The sequence below is a fragment of the Aotus nancymaae genome, unplaced genomic scaffold, assembly GCF_030222135.1.
Source record: "Aotus nancymaae isolate 86718 unplaced genomic scaffold, 86718_ANA_hifiasm-v0.15.2.pri h1tg000014l, whole genome shotgun sequence".
NCBI classification, from domain to species: Eukaryota; Metazoa; Chordata; class Mammalia; order Primates; family Aotidae; genus Aotus; species Aotus nancymaae.
Genome location: NW_026988425.1, coordinates 69,700,861 through 69,724,781, shown reverse-complemented (window position 1 = coordinate 69,724,781; position 23,921 = coordinate 69,700,861). Strand labels below are relative to the sequence as shown.

The 23,921-nt window shown below is 40.7% G+C and overlaps 1 protein-coding gene across 5 annotated transcripts in view; it reads right to left on the bottom strand.

The window, feature by feature from the left end:
- The window catches only part of PDE8B (phosphodiesterase 8B), a 220,883-nt gene that overhangs the window by 74,137 nt on the left and 122,825 nt on the right, over positions 1–23,921 (bottom strand). For 2 of the 5 annotated variants that reach the window (XM_012462126.3, XM_021673221.2), the window contains exons 5-10: positions 22,715–22,772; positions 17,155–17,243; positions 9,210–9,288; positions 4,577–4,717; positions 2,990–3,078; positions 758–818 (exon numbers count right to left, since the gene is read on the bottom strand). In XM_012462126.3, coding sequence (XP_012317549.1) covers positions 758–818; positions 2,990–3,078; positions 4,577–4,717; positions 9,210–9,288; positions 17,155–17,243; positions 22,715–22,772 — 517 coding nt within the window. The remainder of the gene's footprint in view (positions 1–757; positions 819–2,989; positions 3,079–4,576; positions 4,718–9,209; positions 9,289–17,154; positions 17,244–22,714; positions 22,773–23,921) is intronic. The other 3 variants (XM_012462127.3, XM_064376067.1, XM_064376066.1) reach the window with 2 other exon arrangements.

Below are 23,921 nucleotides of genomic sequence, written 5' to 3'. Positions count from 1 at the left end.
CTACTAAAATGGATTACATCACAGAAGCCCTTGAAATCCCTTAGAGATACTGCCTCTTCTTTAAAATCTTCATAAAAATCAAAGGCCGTATGTTGTAAGCTTTCAAAAATAGGTCACTGATAATTATGTTTGTTGCATTAATCTATAATGATGTGAATATATACATAATCTACAAAGAAGTGAAAATACACATAATCCAGTAGTAAAAATACTAACCAAGTAGAAAAAAATACCTACACCAATGTTGCCCTCCATTATAAAATGACCTTAAAAAGTTCTTAAATATAGTGGCTTATTAAAATTCTGTTACTGCAGATGATAACATTCAAATGCATTGTTCCATATGATACAAAGATAGGAAAGAGTCATAGTACTAATTTGGAATGATTCTTATTTTTGTAAGAATTAGTAGGGGTGAAATGCTCAAATGAATATATACTTTCCAACTGATTAAGAAATTAAGATAAAAAATAGGACATTTTTTATTTAGAGGAAGAATTTTATGCTTTATATATTAGAGAGTTCCTCAGCCACAAGCTAAATCATAACTGGTGTGCACTACAAATAAAGTTATATAGGCTTGCAGGGAAATAAAAATAATTTGTCAAAGGAGCATAATTTTCCCATAAACCTTCTTAATTGGCAGCTACAATTAGACATGGAGAAAGACAAGCAGAGAACAGTGGTGAGACAAGCAGAGAACAGAAGTGACGCACGGCCAAGCAGACAAAGCCAGCGAAGGGAGCTGATACTGTACCTGCTTATTATTGTCAGTGGTACAACACAGTTTCTTGAGGGAGACAAAATGCCTAATTTTCCTAATAACATAAATAATCAGTTATTAGTGAGTCAGATATGAAATGATTCAACAAATTGCCAAATGAAAACATCAACAGACTTCTTAAAGCTAAACTCCAGGGTTCATCCTAGGGCAGCTTTAAAATTCCAGCAAGACTCAGTCTACAGAAAACACAGTTTTCACACAGAGCCCACACATGCCTTTGGAAACTGGGCCTCCCTTATACATCACAGCGGGCTCAGAAACACTTCCCGAACGGGTATCTCATTTTGTAACTGACTCCTAACGTCTGGCTCCTAGACATCTTCAGTTGACAGGACAAAATGCTGCTACAAACAAATTAGTTTTAATTCTGCTGACACTAATAATTGCATAGCTACAAAAGACTCATTTGGGCAATGACCACATTTCATGGCTGCTGGTTTTATAGTAAGTATCCCATATTTTTTCACACTATAATTGTCACCATAATGGCATGTTTCAAGCAGATAAAAATCCTCTCATTTCAAGGTCATGGACTGGGTCCCGAAACTCAGCGGGTGGTCTCACTCTTTATCATTGTCACAAGGAAAATCAGGCAAAAGACCACAGGTGCCTCAGCCCTGTGCCAAAACCAGCTCATAGACAATATTTTACTGAGAGTAAAGCCATGAAATCCAGAGTTACATTAGGCTTTCTGCCCCAGAAGCCCATGGGGCGTCCCACTCTCTCTCTCTTTACCTGGTTCACTTTTCTCTGGAGGCCTCTGAAAAGAGGATAGAAAATATTGGTTACCCCGTAATGAACTTCACTCAACTAAGAAGAGGTAAAATTTCCCCACTTTTAATAAGAATTGCCGCTGATGGCTTACTGCCTACAATTACAGGGAAAATGACACTGGAAATTGTGTCTGGACAAAAGAACTTCTTTTTCTTATCTGTAAAATCAGAAAGATCAGAAAAAAATGTCTCCTGATGGAAACTGCCAGACAATAGCATGTCTGCTCTGCTTTGGTCATCTAATGATTCTGGTCACACACACACAAAGGGATTCTTAGCTTTGATTTTCTGAGGAGATGGTCTAAGGATGAGGATAAAAACATGACAGCCATGGACATCATCTCCACCCTGTGGCTCTCAGCACTGCCTGCTCGTGAGAATGGCCACGCTGAGGCCAGGCCGCTCAGAAGGAGGGCCGAGGGGCGGCTTCTCTCCAGCTCGCAACCTCAGTCAGGGGCCTGTCAGTGCCCCCATCATCCAGAGTAAAGCAAAAAGGGAGCTCGAAATTACAAAATGGCGTGAAATACCAGGCAGTACTGATGGGAGGTAGCCTGAATTGATGGGAGAGCAATTTTGAAACTAACTAAAATTGGAGGGGAAATAAGCTATTACAAATACCTGGCTGATTTTATGAAACATCTTGTTTTCTACTCATGCAACAATTTGCAAGGAACTCAAGTAGTCCTAAGAGTCACAGGTGAGATTCCTGTCCCAGTTACTGGCAGGACGACTGTGGCTTCATCTTTTTTTGACAGGTCACACAATGTTGTGTTCCTTATACACTCAAACTATGAACCTGGTGTTGACTTTCAGGCTGGTTTCGCAAGGCTCACCATGATGAGGGGGTCCTGTTTGGCTTTGTAAATCTTCTCACAAAATTTGACTGGAGGAAGGAAGAGGAATTGCATATTTTTCTTCTCTCTCCATAAAAGAGAGAGGCTTCTCTGGTAATCTGAAATTCAGTGGATTGAGATGCCTTCAGTTCCTGGTCAGACACACCTTTCTCTCCATAAACCGTGGCCCCAGAGGAACAAGCCCAGATCCAGCTTGGAGGAACCAGCATGGAGCCAGGGCCTCGAGCAGGAGGAAAGGTTGGCTCCCTGTGCACTGAGTGCTGAGGCCAGCGAGCACTGGCAGGAGACCACTGTTGTTATGGAGAAAGGGAAGCCCCTTTAGTGGGCACTGGGAATGACAGAAGGCATGGATGAATCAGACACAGATGCGAGGCTGGGGTGATGCTTCATAAAGGACATGGAAAACCCTGTTTGGGGGTTGCTGCCAGCTGAGTAGAAGCACCCTCGGTCTATACAACATTCAGCACAACCCTACTGCATTTGTGGATGTAAGGCTCATACTGGCATTGCAAGCCTGATGCCCATGAGGGCCTTGAGTCTTTATCTTCAGCTAAAAGAGTTGAAGAGTTTGCTCTCACCCTCCTTGGCCAATCACTGGGGTGATCTTCACGTGCTGTTGGATGCTGTCCCCGGATTTCCGTCTGGCATAGTAAACCCCCTGCCACTCCTACATGGACAAAGAGAGCTCTTAAAATCCTTCAGTCAAGGATGACAGCTGCTCCTGCAGAGGGTCTCAGCAGGCTGAGGAGGAAAGTTCCCACATGCTTTCGTTTCATTTTACAACGCCTGCTATATTGTTGTACCCACTGCAATGCTGACGTGGCTACATGTGTGAAGACAAGACCATGGATCCATGTATCTACCACCAGGCTGTCTGTCCCAGCTCCCAGGACACTTGGCCTGTGGGTGGAATTCTGCTCTCAGCCCTGTGGCTGCTGTGGCACGAGGTCAAGGGATTCTTCTAAGGTCTCTCTCAAAATCTTCACAGCAAACTGTGAACCTGGCATTATCATACTAAATTTACAGATGGGTAGACTGAGGCTCAGAGAGTCTAGGTAACTTGCCCACATTAGGAAGCAGAAAATTTGCTTATAAGTTCATGTCTATTCAACACTCGCTGAAGCCCATTATCTTTCTAACACCCTATGGGCCCCCCAGCCAAGGCTTCTCTGGGGTTAGTCTGGCTCCTCATAGTTTCCATGAATGAGGCCAAGGGGAGCGTAAAGATTCCTGCTCTCTAAACCTGGGAGGTTTGGCTAATCAGAAACTGAGATTCCCTGCAGCCATTTCTTGCCCCCTCTCTCACATAAGGTGGCTAATTGGTACGCATCTTGGTATGTGTTGCTGTATTCTTTTGGGAACAATTTTTGGAAAAGTTTACGATATCTTGTTTCCCTTTTGGTCTCATTGCCCCAATTAAAAAAACATTTTGACCATCGTCGATAATCCAAATGTATCTGATCCCTCTAAAATGTTCCATCTATTAAATGGATACAGTGCTTATCTAACTACTTCACATCACAGAAAGGAAGATGAAAGAAACTGTATGTGAAGAAGCATTCTGAACACTTAACAGAAAATGCACAGGCAGTTCCAGCAATGAGAGGCAGTGCTCCACGGGAGGAGAGGGCTTCAGGGAAAATTCCTGTCGGACTTCCCCCATTTCCTTCATCTATCCAGATGAAGGGAAAGCCACTGGAGGAGCAGGTGCAGGTGGGAGGAGAAAGCTACAAATGTATGTTGAACAGCGATCAGAGAACATAAAACGAAAACTGGGAAAAAACCTGGCCTACCTATAAATACTGATATTAAATATGTCTAGTCCCCCAAACACTGGATAAACTGAAAAAACACAACAGCTCTCTGGGTGGAACTCTGATCAGAGATACCTACAATATTCCAGCAATGACAGATGGGATATATTCATGCACAGGATGAAATATTTTTACACAGAATCACCAGATTCTCTACCATCATGATAAGCACCAGATTCACTTGAGTTCCAAAGTTAACTCAAAAATGAATGCACTTTGCAAACATGAAAGAGCTTTCACTTAATTATGACATTATTAAAAAAGCTAATCTTAGAACGAAATTCTAAAACTCACAGAAAAAAAGTGCATTGGGGAGAGGGCTTGTGGATTGATTTTGCGGGTGTGACCCACCTTTCCCTTCTTGATGCATGTATTGATGGTGTCGAGAAGGTCTGCCCGGTTCTTATCGCTTTTGGGCAGATCAGCGAGTTCTTTTCCCAGGAGCTCACCTTTGTGGTAGCCCATCATCCTTTCGAAGGCTGGGTTGACATACTGTTAATGGGAGGTGGGTAGAGATCAGTGTGGGGACACAAGACAGCGTTCATGAAATGTCTGTGTGGGACACACAGACTTTTTGGGACCCAGAGGAATATCAAGCCAGAAGTTCCCAGGGCAAACATTCTCTGATGCAGTTGGCTGGCCAGGTCCTGCTGCCCCTCTCCATCTCCAAACCCTTCCTAGAGTAGTTGCCTCCCTCCTGGCAGCAATTTATTCATTCAATGGCCATCCTGATCGCCTGTAGGAAATCAGAAGAAACTTCACCAGGAATAAACAGGAAGCTCTCATCTAGCAGTACCAGCCTCTTGGAGAACTCATTTCCCATCTACTGCCCCATGAATAAGGAAAAACTCAGAAAAAAAAAAAAAAAAGGAAAGAAAGAAACATGAATTAGGACTGGGTCCATATGTTTGTAGTTAAGAAAAAAAAAAAAACAGCTTCAGGCTGGGCACAGTGGCTCACGCTTGTAATTCAATTCCAGCCCTTTGGGAGGCTGAGGCAAGAGGATCAGTTGGGCCCAAGAGTTCAACACTAGCCTGCAAAACACAGCTAGACTCTACCTGTTCAAAAATAAAAAAATTATCCAGGTGTTGTGGCCACACCTGTAGTCCCTGCCGTTCAGGAGGCTAAGGCAGAAGGATCACTGGAGCCTGGGGGTTTGAGGCTGCAGTGAGCTATGATTGCACCATTGCACTCCAGCCCAGGCAACAGAGCAAGACCGTGTCTCTTATAAACACACAAATGAACAAATACGAACTCCTTTCAACAGTGGTGGCTTATATTATGCACATCTCTGCAACTGGATTTCTCCTGTTTCTTTTCCAATTGCCACCACTTACTGATCAATGTTTGCTACAGTTGGGGCCACTACCATTAGAATTGAAACAATAAATTCAGTTAAATGGCTTGGGCAGGGGGCAGCTCTTTCAGTGCTGGGCTCAGGCAGGTGTGAAGCTCCCCTCAGCAGATTTTGGAGCCGGCAGACTCAGAGGTTTCTCTCCAAAATTCTGCCCAGGGTCCTAGAATTTACAGCCATGACCCTAGCTGACTCCCAGGTCCTGTCCCACCCTCTGATTTCTTTTCAAAGAACACAGATGGGGGCTGAGTGGAGACAGACAAGTGGTGAAGAATGTGGGGAAAAGTGAACAGACTGCATCTGGGTCATGGATTTCTTTGGGCATAAATTGCATCCATCTGCTGCTTCAGAGATGTTCAGACCAAGTTTAATCACTCTTGCCCTCAACTGTGATGGCAGCAGTCATGGACAGGGTGGCGCAGGGACACTTGGGGAGCTGTTCCCTGGGAGACACAGCCTCTATTAACACAGTCAACCCTGAGAGTTGAAGGGGTTTGGAAGATGCTCTGGTCATCAGGCCTTTGGTAGGTGACTGAAGAGGAGTGGGTCTGACATTGCCTTCATGGATATCCAGACCCCCTCCTGGCCCCATCACTGACATGTGGTAGTCAGGGCCCTCCCTAGGCAGGGAAGGGCATCACTTACAGTGAGACCCCTGCTCACAAAGCCAGCCCCATGCCTCCCTGGCCCACCCTTGCAGGCTGCTGAGCTATCTGCATGTCTCCCTCATCTCTGAGCCTTTCCCCACATGTTCTCTCTGCTTATAATATCCTTCGCCATCTCTTTCCCTCTCCAACTCGAATTTATCCCTCTCCTCTTCCAGGAAGCCTTCCCTGACTCCCTGCCTCGTCCACTCCCAAGAGCTGCCACTGATGCCTGTGCAGACTTTCAGTGACTTATTACACTGAATTTAAATTTTTGTTTATCTCTCTCTCCCAGTGGACATTCAACTCCTCAAGGGCAAAGACTATTCTGAATTGATCTTTGGATACTCGGGACTGTTTAGTAACTGTTTGATGAATGAATGGAAAATATTAGAGAATATATTATTTTCTTTATTTGTTGGCTATATCCTCAAGCCTTTTCATATGAGTTCATTCTGCCTTCTCTATTAAGTTGTAAATTTGGGTAGAAGTCATGGCCTTTCTTTCATACCAGAGTTTCTGAAACCTCACAATGCAACAGGTACTCCCAGATATGGATTCTGGAGCCAAGGTACCCAAGTTCAAATCCTGGCTCTGCCAATTACTAGCTACAAAACCATGGACAAATTACTTAACTTCCCTGGTCCTCAGTTTCCTCATCTGCAAAATGAGTACAATAGTGATACCTGACTCACAGGACCGATTTAAGAAATAAACGAGTATATGTAAAATACTTAGAACTGAGCCTAGCATATGGCAAGTACCATATTAAGTGTTTTAAAGCAAATATATAGAGTTTAGATTGATGGGGACATGGAAGAAAGAAGAGAAGAAGGAAAGGAGGGAGGGTGGATGGTGGATAGGTAATAGATGGATAGATAGACAGAGAGATAATGCTTCTAAATTTTAAGTGCTGCTGCCTGACCTCTGAAGATTTGTACTCAAAAAGGCATCTAACTACTTGATTGGAGTGCCCTGAAAAGGATGCTAATATCAAGTAAGAACATATATGAACTATCCCATCCAATGAAGACATCCTCAAAATGTATAGCACATAGGTCATTTCACCTTACATACAACATCCTCTATTCATCTCCTTCCTCCTTCCTCTTGTTTTAAGTTCCATACGATAGATTACTGGTACATTTTTCTAAAGGAGGATGAAAAGGTTCTCCGGGAAAAAAAGCTGTAAAGTCTTCTTTCAGAGTCCAAGTTTCCCTTTCAAGGCAGTGACTCTCCTTCCACCTCTCCTTTATAGCATCTATTATACTGGCCTCATGCTCCTGTTTCTTTCTGTTCACAGCAAAGGCTGGGAGATGATTAATATCATAATGTGACACCATCACAATATTACCTCTCCCAGGGACACAGGCTTTCTAACCACCAATTGATAACTGGAGAATGAAAGACTCTGCTCCCTATTCTAGAAGTTGTTTGTTAGATTACAGGTGGAGAGGGGCAGCTAGTGGAACCCCTTCTCCTCATTTCTGAAATCAAATCCAGCTGCACAGTGCAAAACAGGGAGGTGCAAAGAAAATGTGCTTCATGAATAGAATTGATTGTTCAAGTCTGGGTATAAGTGGGGGAGATGTGGGATTTTTGTGCTTGGTCTGTAACAGAAACACATCTGGCTCTCTCTGCAGTCCAGAAGGCAGACCTGTGGGCAGGTGGGCCACTAATAGCCAGCAACATGAGGAAGCCTTCAGATAGATTTCAAGGAGCAGCCAGAAAACATGTTCTAAAACTACAGCTAAACAGGAAACCAGGTAGTAAGGCTTTGGAGACATGACTACATATTTTAGTTCCAATACTTATTACTAAGGCTTTCCTTGGATAAGCTCCTTGACCTTGTTGGGACTCAGTTTCCTCATCTGTACTACAGGGCAATGATGTCTCTTTCCTACCCCTACTGAATAGAAATGAGATAACTTAATGAAAGTGCTGATGACAGGGCCTAGGCAGGGTGGGCTATTGATGTCATTGGTGTGGGATGAGAACAGGGTGTATGTGTGTGCACTGGGAGACTTCAGAGCAGACAAATGTGAGGCTTCTGCCTTGGGGTTCACTGTGTGTTGCACACTTCTTTGATGCCCTACTGATGATAAGTGCTCCTCACACTCCATGCCACTCTGCAAACCAACTGCAGGTAAGCAAGCACCAATTAGTGGAAAGTCTACATTTCAGAGTATTTTACAAATACAGATGTCTTACTTTCCAACAATTATAATAAGAACACCTCATTTCTAGAAAGGTTTCTCTGCTACACACATTTCCTTACGAAGGTAACATTCAGGTAAGAATGCTTTATAATTAGAATACCCACTGCAGGCAAATAAATGAGTATCTTTGAAAATATTCTGTTCCATAGGCATTTATAAGCATTTACTGTACCATTCTGACTTACTTCTGTGTGAATAGGGTCTTCACAGATGGTCAAAAGAGTTTACCCCAGTTCTGGCTGGGTGCAGTGACTCACATCTGTAATCCCAGCACTTTGGGAGGCCAAGGCAGGTAGATCACTTGAGGTCAGGAGTTTGAGACCAGCCTGGCCAACATGGTAAAACCGCATCTCTACTAAAAATATAAAAATTAGCTGAGTGTGGTGGCAAATGCCTGGAATCCCAGCTACTCAGAGGCACAAGAATCGCATGAACCTGGGAGACGGAGATTGCAGTGAGCCAAGATTACCACTGTACTCTAGCCTGGGTAACAGAGTGAGAATCTGTCTCAAAAAAAGTGTTTTTTTTTTTTAACCCCATTTCTATCAAAGAAATTGCAGGCTCTGATCTGAAGTAGCAATTTTTTGTTCTTTATGGAATATCTAATTCTTAAGTCTATCAGTATTCTTTGCACAGTTTGAGATTTCTTTCTCCTGAGAAAATGTGCTGATATGTGAGGATGACGGCAAAGTACTTGATTAAAAGCGTGGCTTAAACCTGAAAGGTTCTTTTTTGATGTTAATGATATAGGTGGTTTCTTTCCATACCTGAATCACGTGGTCATCACTTGTTATTTCTATGGCTTCATGACAGTGGTCTAATGCTGTAAACACTGAATTACAGGCCCTGAAAGTTGTAAAAGATTGAAGTTAGTTCTATAAAAACCATTCACATTTCATCTGTTAATTTAACAAAGTAAGCAGATACCAGGTTCATCAAATCCACATACTTTTTGTTATTGCCATGGTCTGAATGCTGATGTCTCCCAAAAGTTCACGTTGGAATCTAATACCCAAAGTGATAGTATGAAGATGAGGGCCTTTGGGAAGTGGCTAAGTTAGTGTGGCTTCATCCTCATAAATGGGATTGGTGCCTTTATTTATTTGTTCGTTTGTTTGTTTGTTTTCTTTGAGATGGAGTTTTGCTCTTGTTGCTTAGGCTGGAGTGCCATGGTGCAATCTTGGCTCACTGCAACCTCTGCCTCCTGGGTTCAAGCAATTCTCCTGCCTCAGCCTCCCAAGTTGCTGGGATTACAGGCGCCTGCCACCATGCCCTGCTAATTTTTTTTTTTTTTTTTTTTTTTTTAGTAGAGATGGGGTTTTGCCATGTTGGCTAGGCTGGTCTCAAACTCCTGACCTCAAGTGATCCACCTGCCTCGGCCTCCCAAAATGTTGGGATTACAGGCATAAGCCACCATGCCCAGCCTATTAGTGCCTATATTAAAGAGGCTCCAGTGAGCTCCCTCGCACTTTCTGCCACATGAGGACATACAGAGGGTGCCATCTATGAGGAATAGGCCTTCACCTGACACAGAGTCTGCTGGCACCTTGATCTTGAACTTCTCAGCCTCCAGAACTGTAAGCAATACATCTCTGTTGCTTATAAATTACTCAGTTTAAGGTACAGTAATGCACCTTATAATGATGTTTCAACGATGGACCCGATATACAATGGTGGTCCTGTAAGATTACAATCCTAATTCCTATTGCCTAGTGATGTCATGGCAGACATAACATCCTTATGTGTCCGTGATGATGTTGGTATAAACAAGCCTACTGCACCCTATCAGCTGTATAAATGTACAGCAATACAGTAATGAAGGACAGTATGTAATATTTGATAAGAGATAACTAAGATACTGGTTTATGTATGTACTATACTATTTATCTTAATCTTAGATGAAATACTCCTACTATTACTTAGAAAAGTTAACTGTAAAGTAGCCTCAGGCAGGTCCTTCAGGAGGTATTCCAGAAGAAGGCATTGTTGTCATAGAAGGTGACAGCTTCATGTGTGTTATTGCCCCTGAAGACCTTACAGTGGGACAAGATGTGGAGTGGGAAGTCAGTGATATTGATGATCCTGACCCCGGGTTGGCATTGGCTAAGGTGTGTGTCTTAGTTTTTAACAAAAAAAATTTTTTAAGTAAAAAAAAAAAATGTTTAAATAGAAAAAAGCTGATAGAATAACGTTATAAAGAGAAATTTTTTGTACAGCTGTGAAATGTGTTTGTGTTTTAAGCTAAATGTTACTAAGAAAGAGTGAAAAGTTTAAAAACATAAAGGTTTATGAAGTTAAAAAGTTGTAATAAGCTAAGGTTAATTTACTATTAAAGAAAGAAAAAAGTATTAATGAATTTTGTATAGCCTAAGAGTACAAAGCTCATCATCTCCGGTTGTATGTACACTAATGCCCTAGGCTTTCACGTTCCCTCTCCACTCACTTACCAACTCACCCAGAGCAACTCCCAGTCCCGCAAGCTCCATTCGTGCTAAGTGCCTTACACACGTGTACCATTTTTCATCTTTTTATGCCGCATTTTTACTGTGCCTTTTTATGATAAAATTCACAAATACCATTGTGTTAAAACTGTCTATGGTATTTAGTACAGTAACATGCTGTACAGGTTTGCAGCCTACGAGCAACAGGCTATACAATATAGCCTAGGTGTGTAGTAAGCTCTACTCTCTAGGCTTGTGTCAGTACACTCTATGATGTTTGCACAGTGACAACATCGTCTAATGACACATTTCTCAAACATATCTCCATCATTAAATGATGCATGACTGTATTTCATTATTGCAACCCTAACAGACTAAGAGGGTTAATAATATGCTTTGAGCCAAAAAAAGAAGTCATCTTTCAAGCTAAATGCATAAACAATAGCATATATATCTGTGTATATGATACAAAAAAAGAATTGTAATTCAATGAAATCCTTGTGGATCATGGAATGGACTATGTGCGTGCTGAATGAAACTTCAACACTAACATGAGTCAATGACATTCTTCTGTTTCATTCACAGTTGTGGTCATGGAGAAGTTAAGTCCCCATCAATTAGCAGAACCTAATTAGGCCCTAATTGGATGTGAGGTATTCTGGTCTTTTGCAACAGACACAAAAACATTTTTTCTCCTTTTTTACTCTTGTGTTGTTACTCAGCTTCCAACCATTCCCTCTGGCATGGTGAAAGGCAAACTCAGCAGAAACTCCCCTTCCTGGTTCATTGCACCTCTGCAGCCCTCCAGGTGGGGACTCTTCTTGGTGACCTTCCCCATATATCTGGAATATTTGGAATCAGACCCTAATTTTCCTTGTTATAGTTTTAACTAATTTCCTAATTTAGAACAATTCCAAATACAGTAGGCTATTTACATCCAGCACGGCAAGCATGCAGCTAGAGCTCTGTTATTTATACTGACTGTTTAAGGTATCCCAACAGAAGCTTTCTTACACATTGCAAAAAGAAAAAAAAAACTGTTGATTTACTGGATTTATGTTTTTTCTTTAAAAAAACTCTTACAATGTTATTTTTTCCACTCATAAAGGCATTCTAACTTTGTCATCCTATTTTGATCTGTTTAGAGGGAAGAAGGCAGAAAGAACTGAGTGAAATCTGGCTCTGTATTTTTCCAGTTTTGAGATCTGAGGCAACTTTTTGTCTTCATTTTCCCTCAGTTTCCTCATCCATAAAATGAGGATAATAATATGTATTCCACAGGTTTTCATAAAGATCAAAACAGATAGTTTACGTGAAGCATTTCTTGAAGTGCTTGGGACAATATGAGAATCCAACACATGGTACCTGTTGTTATTTTTAAGATCACAGAGTAATACTTCTTTGTTCTCTAAGGCTTTCAAAAGCCTTTGGTGAAAAACATGACTCATAACTATCTTTTCTCATGCGTATACCTGAAATGTCAAACCAAAAACGGTATTCAATAATAGCGAGGTATGCGTGCAGAGTGCAGTATTTTAGGCCACTGCAGGACGTCATTCCTATAGTTGCAGAAATGAAGATAACAGTGTGAGAGGGTACGTGAAACAACTGATCGTGACATGGGTTAGCAGAGCAGAGGAGAATATCAACCTAACTCAACTGAAATGGCTTACAGGTGCAGCAGCATATTTTCTTAGTTAAGTTGCTTCAGTCTACATAATTTGAACTGTATACTGTCCTAGTACCACCACTTGTAAACATGATAATTTAAAATAAGAAAAAAGAATAATAGGGGACTTTAAAACTGCTACCAAATTTGTCACTGCACTGCGTCACAAGAGACAAGCAAGAGCTAGTCTTATCAACAGTGCTTTCCAGGCACCTGGTCCAGAACTGGACGTAGCACAGAAGGGAAGGATTTCCTGGGCAGCAGCTGTCTTTCAGAACTCACTCATGGAGAAGCACACTCTCGGTGGGCTAATTTGTTAACTTCGAGAGTTGGATAATTAAGCTCTAATTAACACATTTTATCAAATGACAAATTCCTCTCTTGCCTAAGTATTTTCTCTTAACTATGTAAACAGGTTTCAACTAAGTATATAAACAGGTACTTCAGACTATTATCATTTTCATTGATTCAAGAGGTTGCCTTTATACATGATCTTAGATCCAATCTCCAAAAGGTATTAAACATTCACTTTATGATTATCCACAAAGCATGAATTTTTCAATAAGTATAATGCCCCATAAGACAAAGTAAATGCTTATCAACAGTTGAAATGAAAGGATATTGGTAGAAAGAGCACGCTATTTCCCACCCTTGCCCCCCACGACAAACACCACCAGACTGTAATGTTTATTTAGGCTCTCGACCTCTTTTGGTTGATAGTTCTGTTTAAATAAAGCTGCAGCAAAATGAGATAATCAATTTGAGTCATGTTTCTAGAGTTTTAGAACTTAATTGCTTGTATTAATTATTCATACTCTTCTGGCAGAAGAACCTTAGCTTTATTAATTTCTGTTCTTGGGAACCATAAAACTCTTTTGACTCAGGTATCTTTATTTTTTATTCTTCAGGTTAAAAAGTTGGAAAATTGGAAAAAAGAAATACAAGGGAAAGGTAACCTAGGTGTGGAAACCCATGAAATATAGGCAATATCCCATTTTCCCCGTACCTTCTTAAGAACCCTTGAAGGTACTGGGAGAAAAGGTAAACATTACAGGAGTCCAGGTATAAAGTCTATAAATGATGTAGCGCTATGCTGAGTGGAAAGTGCACCAGACTGAAAAAGTAGAATGCCTCGATTCTACTCCACCACTGCCACCAACATGCTAAGTAGTTGTGATGGTTCTCAGTGTTTTCCTCTGTCAATCATGGCCAGGGTATTGGATTACATGATCTCCTGTGTCCTTTCCAAAGGTTGTCTGTCTAGACTCCACTAAAACAACACACACACACACACACACACACACACACACACACACACGCTGTCTGGAACAAGGGTAGGACTGAGCAAGGTGGTGGCTTGTAGGGAAAAGATTCCGAACACAAGTCCAAATCCCACCAGGAATCTGGGATGAGTTGAGAGCAGGAAGTGGAATAGGTGGGAGGATCATGACCTTGCTACTTGTTGGCACTCATTACTGGACAATAAAGCAATAGGGACTGGTTATTTTAAGCCTTCACAGCTCAGTTTCCACCCTTGTAACACAATGGCTATCACACAGAGCCCATATGAGAATAAACTGTCTACAAATGTCTGTTAATACTAAGAGATGTGGTGTTCCACAGAATGCAGAGTTTTGTCCATCAAAAATTTTGATTCTTCTTTCTAAAACTGAGGAATGCCACTGTCTTAAGATTTGGAGTGAAATAAACATAATGACTTGGATGTAACTGCTAGACTGACAGATGAGTCAAACAATAGCTGGTACCACATTAGTATATACTGATCAGCCCAAACTCCTGTTAAGTAGCTAAATCGTTATCATTATTTTAGATAAAATAGATCTTTTCATGATAAAGAGGTGTAACAACATCAGAAGAGATAAATGGTCATCATTTAATCTAGATTATCCTAGACACTCTCCATTTTATAAATTCTTCTGTTTAACAGAGTAATTCATCAAATGCATACAGATATGTGATTTAGTTCTTATATCTTTAAAAGTTATTTTCTACAGTAGAATCTTAAAATTAGACTACATCTTCTGTTTGATCACATCAGGTGATCCCTTTTGTTTCTTGGTTAAGTAAATGTGGTCCCTAGACATGGGACCTGGACAGAGGTGTCTACCTTCAACATTCACCATCACCCTGCAGTACAGACTGTCCTTGCAGAATGACAGTAATGCTACATATTTAGCTGCAGCTGGGGGCGGAATTGTAGGGGAAAGTATTATATAATTAAACTATAATTATTCTAGCATTGTATAATAAAGAGCCTCATTTTCCCAGTCTGCAACAAATGATAGAGTTGCTTGCCTGCCTTGGGGTGCAGGTATATGTACTAGACGTCTCTAAGTGCCCTAAGGAGCTGGGAGGGGCCATGGCATGGGTCACTGCCCCCATCTGCTGGGCCTAGATATAGTATACCCGGGGAGATGCACATAAAATCATGCACATGTTCACACGCACACCCAAAAGGGCCATAACTTGGATAAGATTGAGGCAGAATCCACCAAAAAGCAACAGCTGAAGCTTGTGCAGAAGGCAAGATAATCTATGTGCAGGCAAACCCTCTTTCCTGGGGCCACTACCTTCCTGGGTCAAGTCCATTCACCGACTTCACATTGATTTGTATTAAGAACTCGAACCTTTTCATTATGACCTCAACAATGGTCCAATGTCCCCAATCAGTTCTAGTAAGTGAAGGGTCAGAAGTCATAGTACTTACATAATGGTAGGTACTTAGAAACTTGCAAAGTTCTGAATCTAATAAGACCTTAAAAAGTCTTTGGTGCCCTTACTCTAAACAGATTTCAGTAGTACAGTAACCTGAAGCCTTTTCTTTATGCACTTGTGTTGGCTGGGGATATTTATTTCAAATTTCCAGGCCTGCTTTTGCCTTGTTCATCATGGACAAGGTGACCCTAACATTCCTGGGGCAGCCCCCCAATGCCCCATGTGCACTGCAGAACCTGTATTAGGGTATCTCCTGGCACGTAACATATGCCATCACATGTAATGTTGCCTAAAAGAACAGAGCACTTATTTAAAATCAAATAATGGAATTGCCTATCAAAGCAATGAGGCGTTGCACTGTTCATTTTTTATTATGGATAATACATAGTTAAAGAATTAAACCACAATAAAATCCTCCTCTTTCCAATTTTATTTATTGTGTAAACATCTAAAATAAAAACACTAAGTCTTTTTACCTTCAATTAAAAACAGTAGAGAATGGCAGGATTAATAAGAATTAATCTACATTATCAAAAGGCATAAATTGTGGAAGTAAAAGCAATGTGGGTTTCTAGAAAAATTCTATCAGGTTCTCTGAAGCTATATACATAAAAAGAAACCAAGGGATCTAACTTACTTATATGTTTAAAAAGTCCTTGGCAATATTTCTCACCAAGGGCTGTTAAAATACCTGAATTCCCAAAATATCTGATTTCCCACTGGCTTGAGATTCTTTTTTAATACTTTTCTACCTAAGGAAGTGACTGTTTATCCCCACGCTTTATTTCTTAGAGCTCTCTACCCACCAAAAAGTAACTTCCCTGACCAGGGTGCACCTCAGGGGAACCTGCTTCTCTGGGTTTATGTCAATCCATTTTGCCTCCCTGGGATAGAAGAGAATTAAATTTGAGAGGGTTTTATCATCTTTGAATGATAATAAGTAATCAAGATAAGATAAATAATCACTATAATAGGATGCTCTCCTACTTATTTTGTTTTGAGTTTCAAACTATCCATGACTTCTCTGTCAGCCAGAGAGAGAAGCCATGCTACAGACTTTTCTGGCATCCTACATCCTGAAGCTCCTGGGGACTGGGCCCCACAGTGGCCCATGGGTGGAGGAGAGCCTCTTCCTTTCCCTGCTCTCTGGCTGAGAAGGGAGGATTGAAAAAAATCATGGTCCAAAAAGCATGCCAGAGTGGAGCCTGAACAAAACCAGGCAGGAGCTAGGACCCTGGTATTCCAAGAGGGCCTAGGAGCAGAATATCCCCCATCCCAGCATTCTGGCCAGCAGCCAGACACCCAGAGAATCTCATCCCTGGAATTGAGCACCAGTGACAAGCCTGCTTTTAAAACACAACATGCTTGTAAAGAGACTTAAAGCTGGTTTCTTAAAGCTACTTCATGCATATTGAGGCCACAAACAGACTTAATGAAATTGCCGTTGTGGTTACTTAGCAATCATTATGGTTAGCATGATAAACATCACCATTAGTTTGCCCCTATGCATAATAATACAAGTAAAAATTTATAAATATTGAAAGTAGGAAGTACAAAATAATCCTCAAAGGCTATTCTTAATCTCCATCTAATTGTGCAAAAATTTAACATTTTCCTAGGTTACAATTTTTAAATTCTGTAAATAGTGGAAAATACTGTCAAAAGAAGAAATGCTTCCAATTTATTTCTTTATATTAGGGGCCTCCTGGCTTAGATACTGCTGTTGGCCAGCTGCCATTCATTGCCTGTTTAAAAGCTTCAAAATCCCTGGTATTCAGCTATGAATCCATGAGCATCAGCCTGTTGACAGATAAGATTTTCTAAAGAATTGTTAACCTCATGTTACTGTCTCATTTTGCTACATACCTTAATTTGAACTGAGAGCGAACTTCCCCATGTTCTATTTGAATGAGTTCATTATAGCAAGCAATTATGCTGCTATTCTCCATAAATCTCTGAAAAGAAAGCAAAGATAATACATAAGACATATATAGTTACTTCTTAGAGCGTCAAATGGAAAAACTTAACAGTTGTTCCTACTCCCAGGTAACTCCGTTATATAAGACAATTAGTAGGTAAGACGAGATGAAACAGTTGTCAAGGTGTTCAAAGTGCTTGTTTAAACGTATGAGAAACAACAGAGCAAGTAATACTGTACACTTCACTTCCTTCATAACAAAGGTAGAATAAACTACATTATGAATACTCTAGGGCATGGAATGCCTGCCTAGCCATGTTAATTACTGCAACATTTTGCTTCATATTGCACTAATAAAATCATCTAAAACCCAACACTCAGCATGCTCATTGTGCACCATATAATTATCAATGATCTCTTTAGAAAGGAGAGCCTAGTCTTTACTTTCTTCCTAATTTTCTGAGTGCCTAATGCAGAGGAAAAGTTAAACATAGAATTCCCATATGATCCAGCAATTCCACTCCTAGGTATATACTCCAAAGAGCAGTAAGCAAGTACTCAACGAATACTTGTACGTGCATGTTCATAGCAACATCATTCACCATAGCCAAAAGGTGGAAACAGCCTAAATGTCCATCAACATTTGAACAGATAAACAAATTGTGGTGTATACATACAATGGATTATAACTTGACCATAAAATGAGAAAATACTGATACATGCTACAACATGTATGAACCTCAAAAAAGTATTAAGTGAAAGAATCCAGACAGAAAAATTCACATATTGTATGATTCCATGGTTATAAAATATCTAGAATAGGCCAATTGATTGAGCCAGAATGCAGATTGGTGGTTGCCAGGGTGGAGGGGAGGAGGACTAGGAGTGACTGCTTAATGGGTACAGAGTTTCCATTTGGGGATGATGAAAATGTTTTTTGTTTGTTTGTTTATTTTGCAACAGGGTCTCACTCTAACTAGACAGAGGTGGTGGTTGTATAACACTGTGAATGTACTAAATGCCACTGAGTTGTTCACTTTAAAATGGCTAATTTTAGTTTCATCTCGAATGAAAAAGGAAGACTTTCATGTATTTCTATATAAACTTAGTGAATGAATGAATAGATAAGCAAATAATAACGCATAAGAAAATGCAGCACACATTGTCATTCATCAAAGACCCACGAAGCACTCATTTACTCTAGGCAAGAGCTGCTCAAGTCCAGCATTTAAAGAAGAGTAGCCCCTTTTTCACTTAATCCCTAAGTAATTTGGTTTACATTTCTTATATATGCTACATGATTCAGTGTAGGGTATATAGGAAGTTGAGCAGGTCTTTGACATGATCATGTCAATAATTAATGAGAAATAATGAAATCAGAAATGAAAAGCAGGTAAAAAATAGTAAGAGAACAGATTTAAGGACAATTCTACTTAGGAAAGGGGAAATGTTTTGCATTTTAACTGATTTTTAAAAAATCATCATGCAAACCTTTCTAAGCATATGGCTGGCAAACTATTAAGTAGAAAGATAAGCAGAATTCTAAAGTATTCCAAATCACATTCTTTTGCTTCTCAGATAGCTATATAGGCGGCGGAGGAGAATACTAGGTCCTGCTGAAAGATGTATTTCTTAGAATTCTTTCACCCAAGTTGGCCAGAGGAAAAAATCAATCCCTCTCCTCACTCCTCTCTCTCTCTCTCTCTCTCTCTCACACACACACACACACATACTCTTTCACACACACACACACCCTACACACATACACACTGGAGTAGATGGCTCCAAATATCTGGAGTGGTTGGCTTCCATCTGGCTTTCCCTGGGCCTCTGGTCCTCCACTATTCCATATGGAAGCTGGGAAGGGCTAAGGAAAGAGAGGAAGCCATAAACACACACAGTAGGGAAATACTTTCTCTTTGATTTACAGAGCAAAGTTAAACATGGTTAGATTCCATTTGAGCTTTTAGTTGAATAAAAGCTATTTATCAGCCTATCACAGAACTCTGAGGATTATTAGCTGATGTGCTGTAAAAACCTGAAAAAAACCATGATAAATACATTTTGAAAATGTTGGGATAACATAGAAAGAGATGTATGTATATCATGACACTGTTCTGCAAATAATACACAGTCATTTCTATTTCTGCCTAGAAATAAATCTGAAAGGCCAGATGAATAATTTTAATTTTTAGCTTATCTGTATTTTCTATAATAAAAATGAATTATTTTGTGCAAAAAAAGGAAAAAAATGTTGGGATAAACAAAGTTAGCAGGTTTCTTTACTACAGGACTCCTCAGAGCATTTAAAATGCCAATGTGCTATGTTGCAAAAGTGCTCTGTGGATTCTCAGGTGTGGGAGGAGGGAGAACTGAGTTTTCACTGATTCCCCAAACTTATTTGACATAGAAGCTTTTTTACATGGACCACCTATTAACAGCTTTCGGTACACTAGTGTTTTGTGGAACACTAGCTTCGGAAATCTAACTTTAGTGGACTCGATATAGAGATTGGAGTTAAACAACATGCATTTGCTTCTGGACTTTGTCATGAGTGTGAGCTCTGGCAAGTTTGGTTGTTTTGAGCCTGCTTCCTCCTCTGCAAAAATGGAGAAAATATCAAATCCCTCATCTGTAGAGGAGGATTAAGTAAATCACTGGGAACTGGGCCTGAGGATAAATCATAGCTCCCCACTTCCTACTCCACAGGAGGCCTCTCTATGGAAAACTGTGTCCTACAGTCATGCCCCCAGCATGCCTGGCACATTGCACAGAGGCAGAATTCCATAAAAGCTTGTGAACTTGAACAAACATTGTTGCAAATAGAAAAAGAGGCACATATAGCTGATATAAGAACAGTTGCAACTGTCCTTTGCTAAGATGCTGGTTTCTAAAAGCATCTATACAGTCGGCTGCTTATATACAGCTCCAGAGACTTCCAGGGGAGTTGCTGTGGGATATGTGATAGTACAATGTGTTCCTAGATCCCCACTCAGGGACCGCAGACTGAAGTACCAGCCAATTAGCTAGCAACTCAGGGGTGAGTTTCAGCAGATGATTCAATACAATAATAACAGCTCGGAGATGGAAAACAGCCTCACAGAAGGCAAGGATAACTGGGATATTTGAAAAGGTGCTTGGGTACAGAGTTGTGAAAAACAGGATTTTGCCCAAAAAAGGAGAACCAGCACCTGAAGATCAGTCCCAGCTGATGGTGTGCCACAGACACGCCAAGAGAGCTGTTGTAGGTGCAGCATGCTTCTCCTGGAATGAGCCCCAGCTACTGGGGGCACCCTGACCTAACCGGCAAATGGCTTCTATCAGAGCCAGCACTGAAGAACACCAGGTGGTCCCTGACGGTTACTCTGTTCATGCTGTTCATGTTCAAGGGTTATGCACTGTGGCTGACTGCAAAACACAGTCATGTCTATGCCTGGATAGAGGGAAATGAAGTCTTCCAGAGCACCATGGACAGGTTATAAAATATGCAACAAGAAAACAATGGAACTTTGGTTAAATTTTCTCAATAGCATTTGCACCCAAAGAGTGCCAGTTGTTTCTCCTAACTGTGAGGATATGTGCAATCTCAGCCTTCCAGACAAGATACTGTCACTTCAAATGGCAGCAATTCTAAACCAATTTGAGGCAGGGTCACTGAACTAAAGGTAGAATTCCAAAACGATACTCAACAGCACGTACATGCGTCCTAATCAAAGAAGCCCACAGCGTGTCATTGCCATTCTCCAATCACCCCCCAGGTAATGAGGAAAATCTATGTCCTTACACTCCATGAGGTCCCAACTCAAACTTGAAAAGGACAACATGGGAGTGGGGTAGAGTCGGGTGGTCAATATTACGCGGAAGTTCTATGAAGACTGAATAATTTTAGAACTTTTTCTTAGAAAAATGAGTGAGTAAAGAAAATCTGTCTCAACCACATGGCTTCTTGCTGATTTTTCTTTTGCAACTCTTCATTCCAAAACTCAGAAGCATTGTCTCATGCATTCTCATTAAGATACAGCACACAAGAATAGCTTTCAGAACCAAATGCCAACCCTTGCAAAAAGAGACAACAGACAAGAGGAAAAAGTGTTAGGAGTGTGAAAAATATTGCAAGCTGGAAACATTCATTTCCATCACACATCGTGAGCCACTAGACTACCTTGAATCTGTTCTACACACTGCTACTTCCACACTGAAGCATATACCAAAGCACGAAACAACTGCATCACAAAGGTAGCTTTTGCTTCTCTGTGGGCTACAACTAAGAGGAATATATATATATATATATATATATATATATATATATATATATATATATATATATATATGTAAGCCTGGAGTAGCAAAGGACCATTATTTAAAGCACACAGAGGATTTTCATAATTCACAAGGCATAGGCAGTACCCTATTTTTTAAGGAATATATCACTTCACCTATTTGGGATTCTGATTACTCTTACCAAAAGATCTTGAGACGCTGAGTATGCCTAGTTAGTTTGTTGGTAAGTCTCTTTGGAGTAACCAATCTTAATCTTCAAGTTGAATATCAGTGTTATTCTTGATGATTATAGTTTAAGCCAGGAGATCATAGGATTACTTGAGTTTAGATTATCAGCAAAAGCTGTATAAGTAAACCATAGTCCTCTATCCTATTAGTCTCCTAAGGGAAACCTTTTATTTTTTTAAATAGGAGTAATATATATGTTTATTATTTAAAAAATTAAGATATGAAGTAAGGTCTTCCACAATTTCTCTATAAGGACTTGTTTTCTTTTACTATTAGGGAATATAGTTCTTTTAAACATTCATATTTTGAAGATCTTTTTCCTCCTCCCTTTCTTCCCTTTCTTCTAAGTCCATTCCATCATTTCCTTTCCATTGTCATGCACACAGCCTCGCCTCCGGTCTAATTTTTACCTTGAGATACTGGGTAAGCTTAGTTATTTAGTTTGTTAATGAGTTTCCTTGGAGTAATTCTTAATCTTCAAGTTGAATATCAGTGTTATTCATGTAGTTTGTCACTCAAAGAATTTTTCTTTGCTGACGTTAATGGTTTAAACGGGGAGTTCACAGGGTGCTATAGTCATCATGGGTCTGTCCCTAGCACAAAGCTCTGGCCGGCCCTGATGAACAGAGGCTTGGGTGCCAATTTGGTGGACTTATCTATATATAATCACACACACATTGAATCTAATTGACTGTACTGATTTAAATAAGATTACTTTAGGATGACAGAATTTTTATCTGATATAATAAGCTGTGTGTTTATGTCATTGCATATCTGTTGCTTAGATTTATGGAGAAAACCTAGAGAGCACAAAAGGCAAAGAGGTCAACTGGCAATTGCTCGTTACTCTCCCATGAGAACACAGTTCCTTCCTTTCCCCAACGGTCCTGGGGCTTAATTCCCTTAACAGTTCTCCGTGACAGCTTTGGTTTCCTGTTATGAGAGAGTTGGGGTTAAGGTGCCTGCACCTGAGAGAGATGCTGGACATCTTGTACATACCCTGTTGAAGCCTGCGTGGAGAAGAGGAAGGACTGAGGCCTCTTCATGGTCATCCGATCTGCAGCAAAGCAGAAAATGTGGTCACTCAGCAGATACAAACCAGGGTTCCTCACACTGAAACACGGGAGAGAGAGCAATGAGGCCACACAGCATTAGCTCCAAGAGTGGCTTCCTGACAAGCACGTGCCCACGGGCACACCTGCCTTCAAGGACACAGACCCCACATCTACCTTCCAGATGCAAAAGAATAAAAACAGTAGAAAAAACTCCAGCAGTGTACCTGGAGGTATCACCCTCGGTACACATGAGTGGCCCTTTCCAACTCAGCTGACCTTTGGGGTTGAGCCACATGTCTGGGAGCAGTCCCATAAAGGCACATGTTAGGTGCACTGTTCATGCTGAGACCACTGTCCCCAAACCATCTGGAAGCACACCTCCCATACCAAAACTGAGCTGGGTCCAACTCTCAATGTGAGGAAGACAGCCAGCACTCCAGGCTGCAGGACCCCCAAGCCAAATGGGAGAGAAATATCAGCAGGAACATACAGTTAGAAGGGAAAGGGAGAAAATAAAAATGGATAATTGCCACCTAGTTCACAAGAGGGTTTGCTATAGTGAGCCTACTGCTGAGTCTCAGGACTTCAGTTTGTGTAGGTTGGCTTGTCACAAAAACATGCCATCACCAGGCTCTCTATTGCCATGAGAGAAACAGTGTCCTCAGACAGCCAGCAAGTAACATGGGGACATACTGTAAAAATCAGGGAAGAAAAATGGAATAAAAGGGATTGGGTGGAAATGCAGATAGAAAATAGGAGCAGAAGTCCCAGTGCTGACTTGTGGCATTACCCATAGCTGATTCCTGCCATAAGGGAAAAGCTATCTTATCCACTCTCTTTTTCTTCAGGAACTCCAAGTTCTACCTTCTCCGACTTAAATCAGCAAGGCCACAAAAAGGGTTCAAGGGTATTAATAATGTTTTATTTCTTAAGCTGGTAACACAGATACAGGCATTCATTTTATTACTACTCTCTATATGAAACATTTTATAATAAAACCAGAAAAAATCGGTGACAATCATAACAAATAAGCCATAGTCAACCATTATTTGTTAAGGACTAGCAAACATATTTGCCATATGAGTTGGAAAAACAAGAGTGTTTTGATCTTGGACCCGTGTAATAAGCCAGGCTTGGGAAAAACGCTGTGT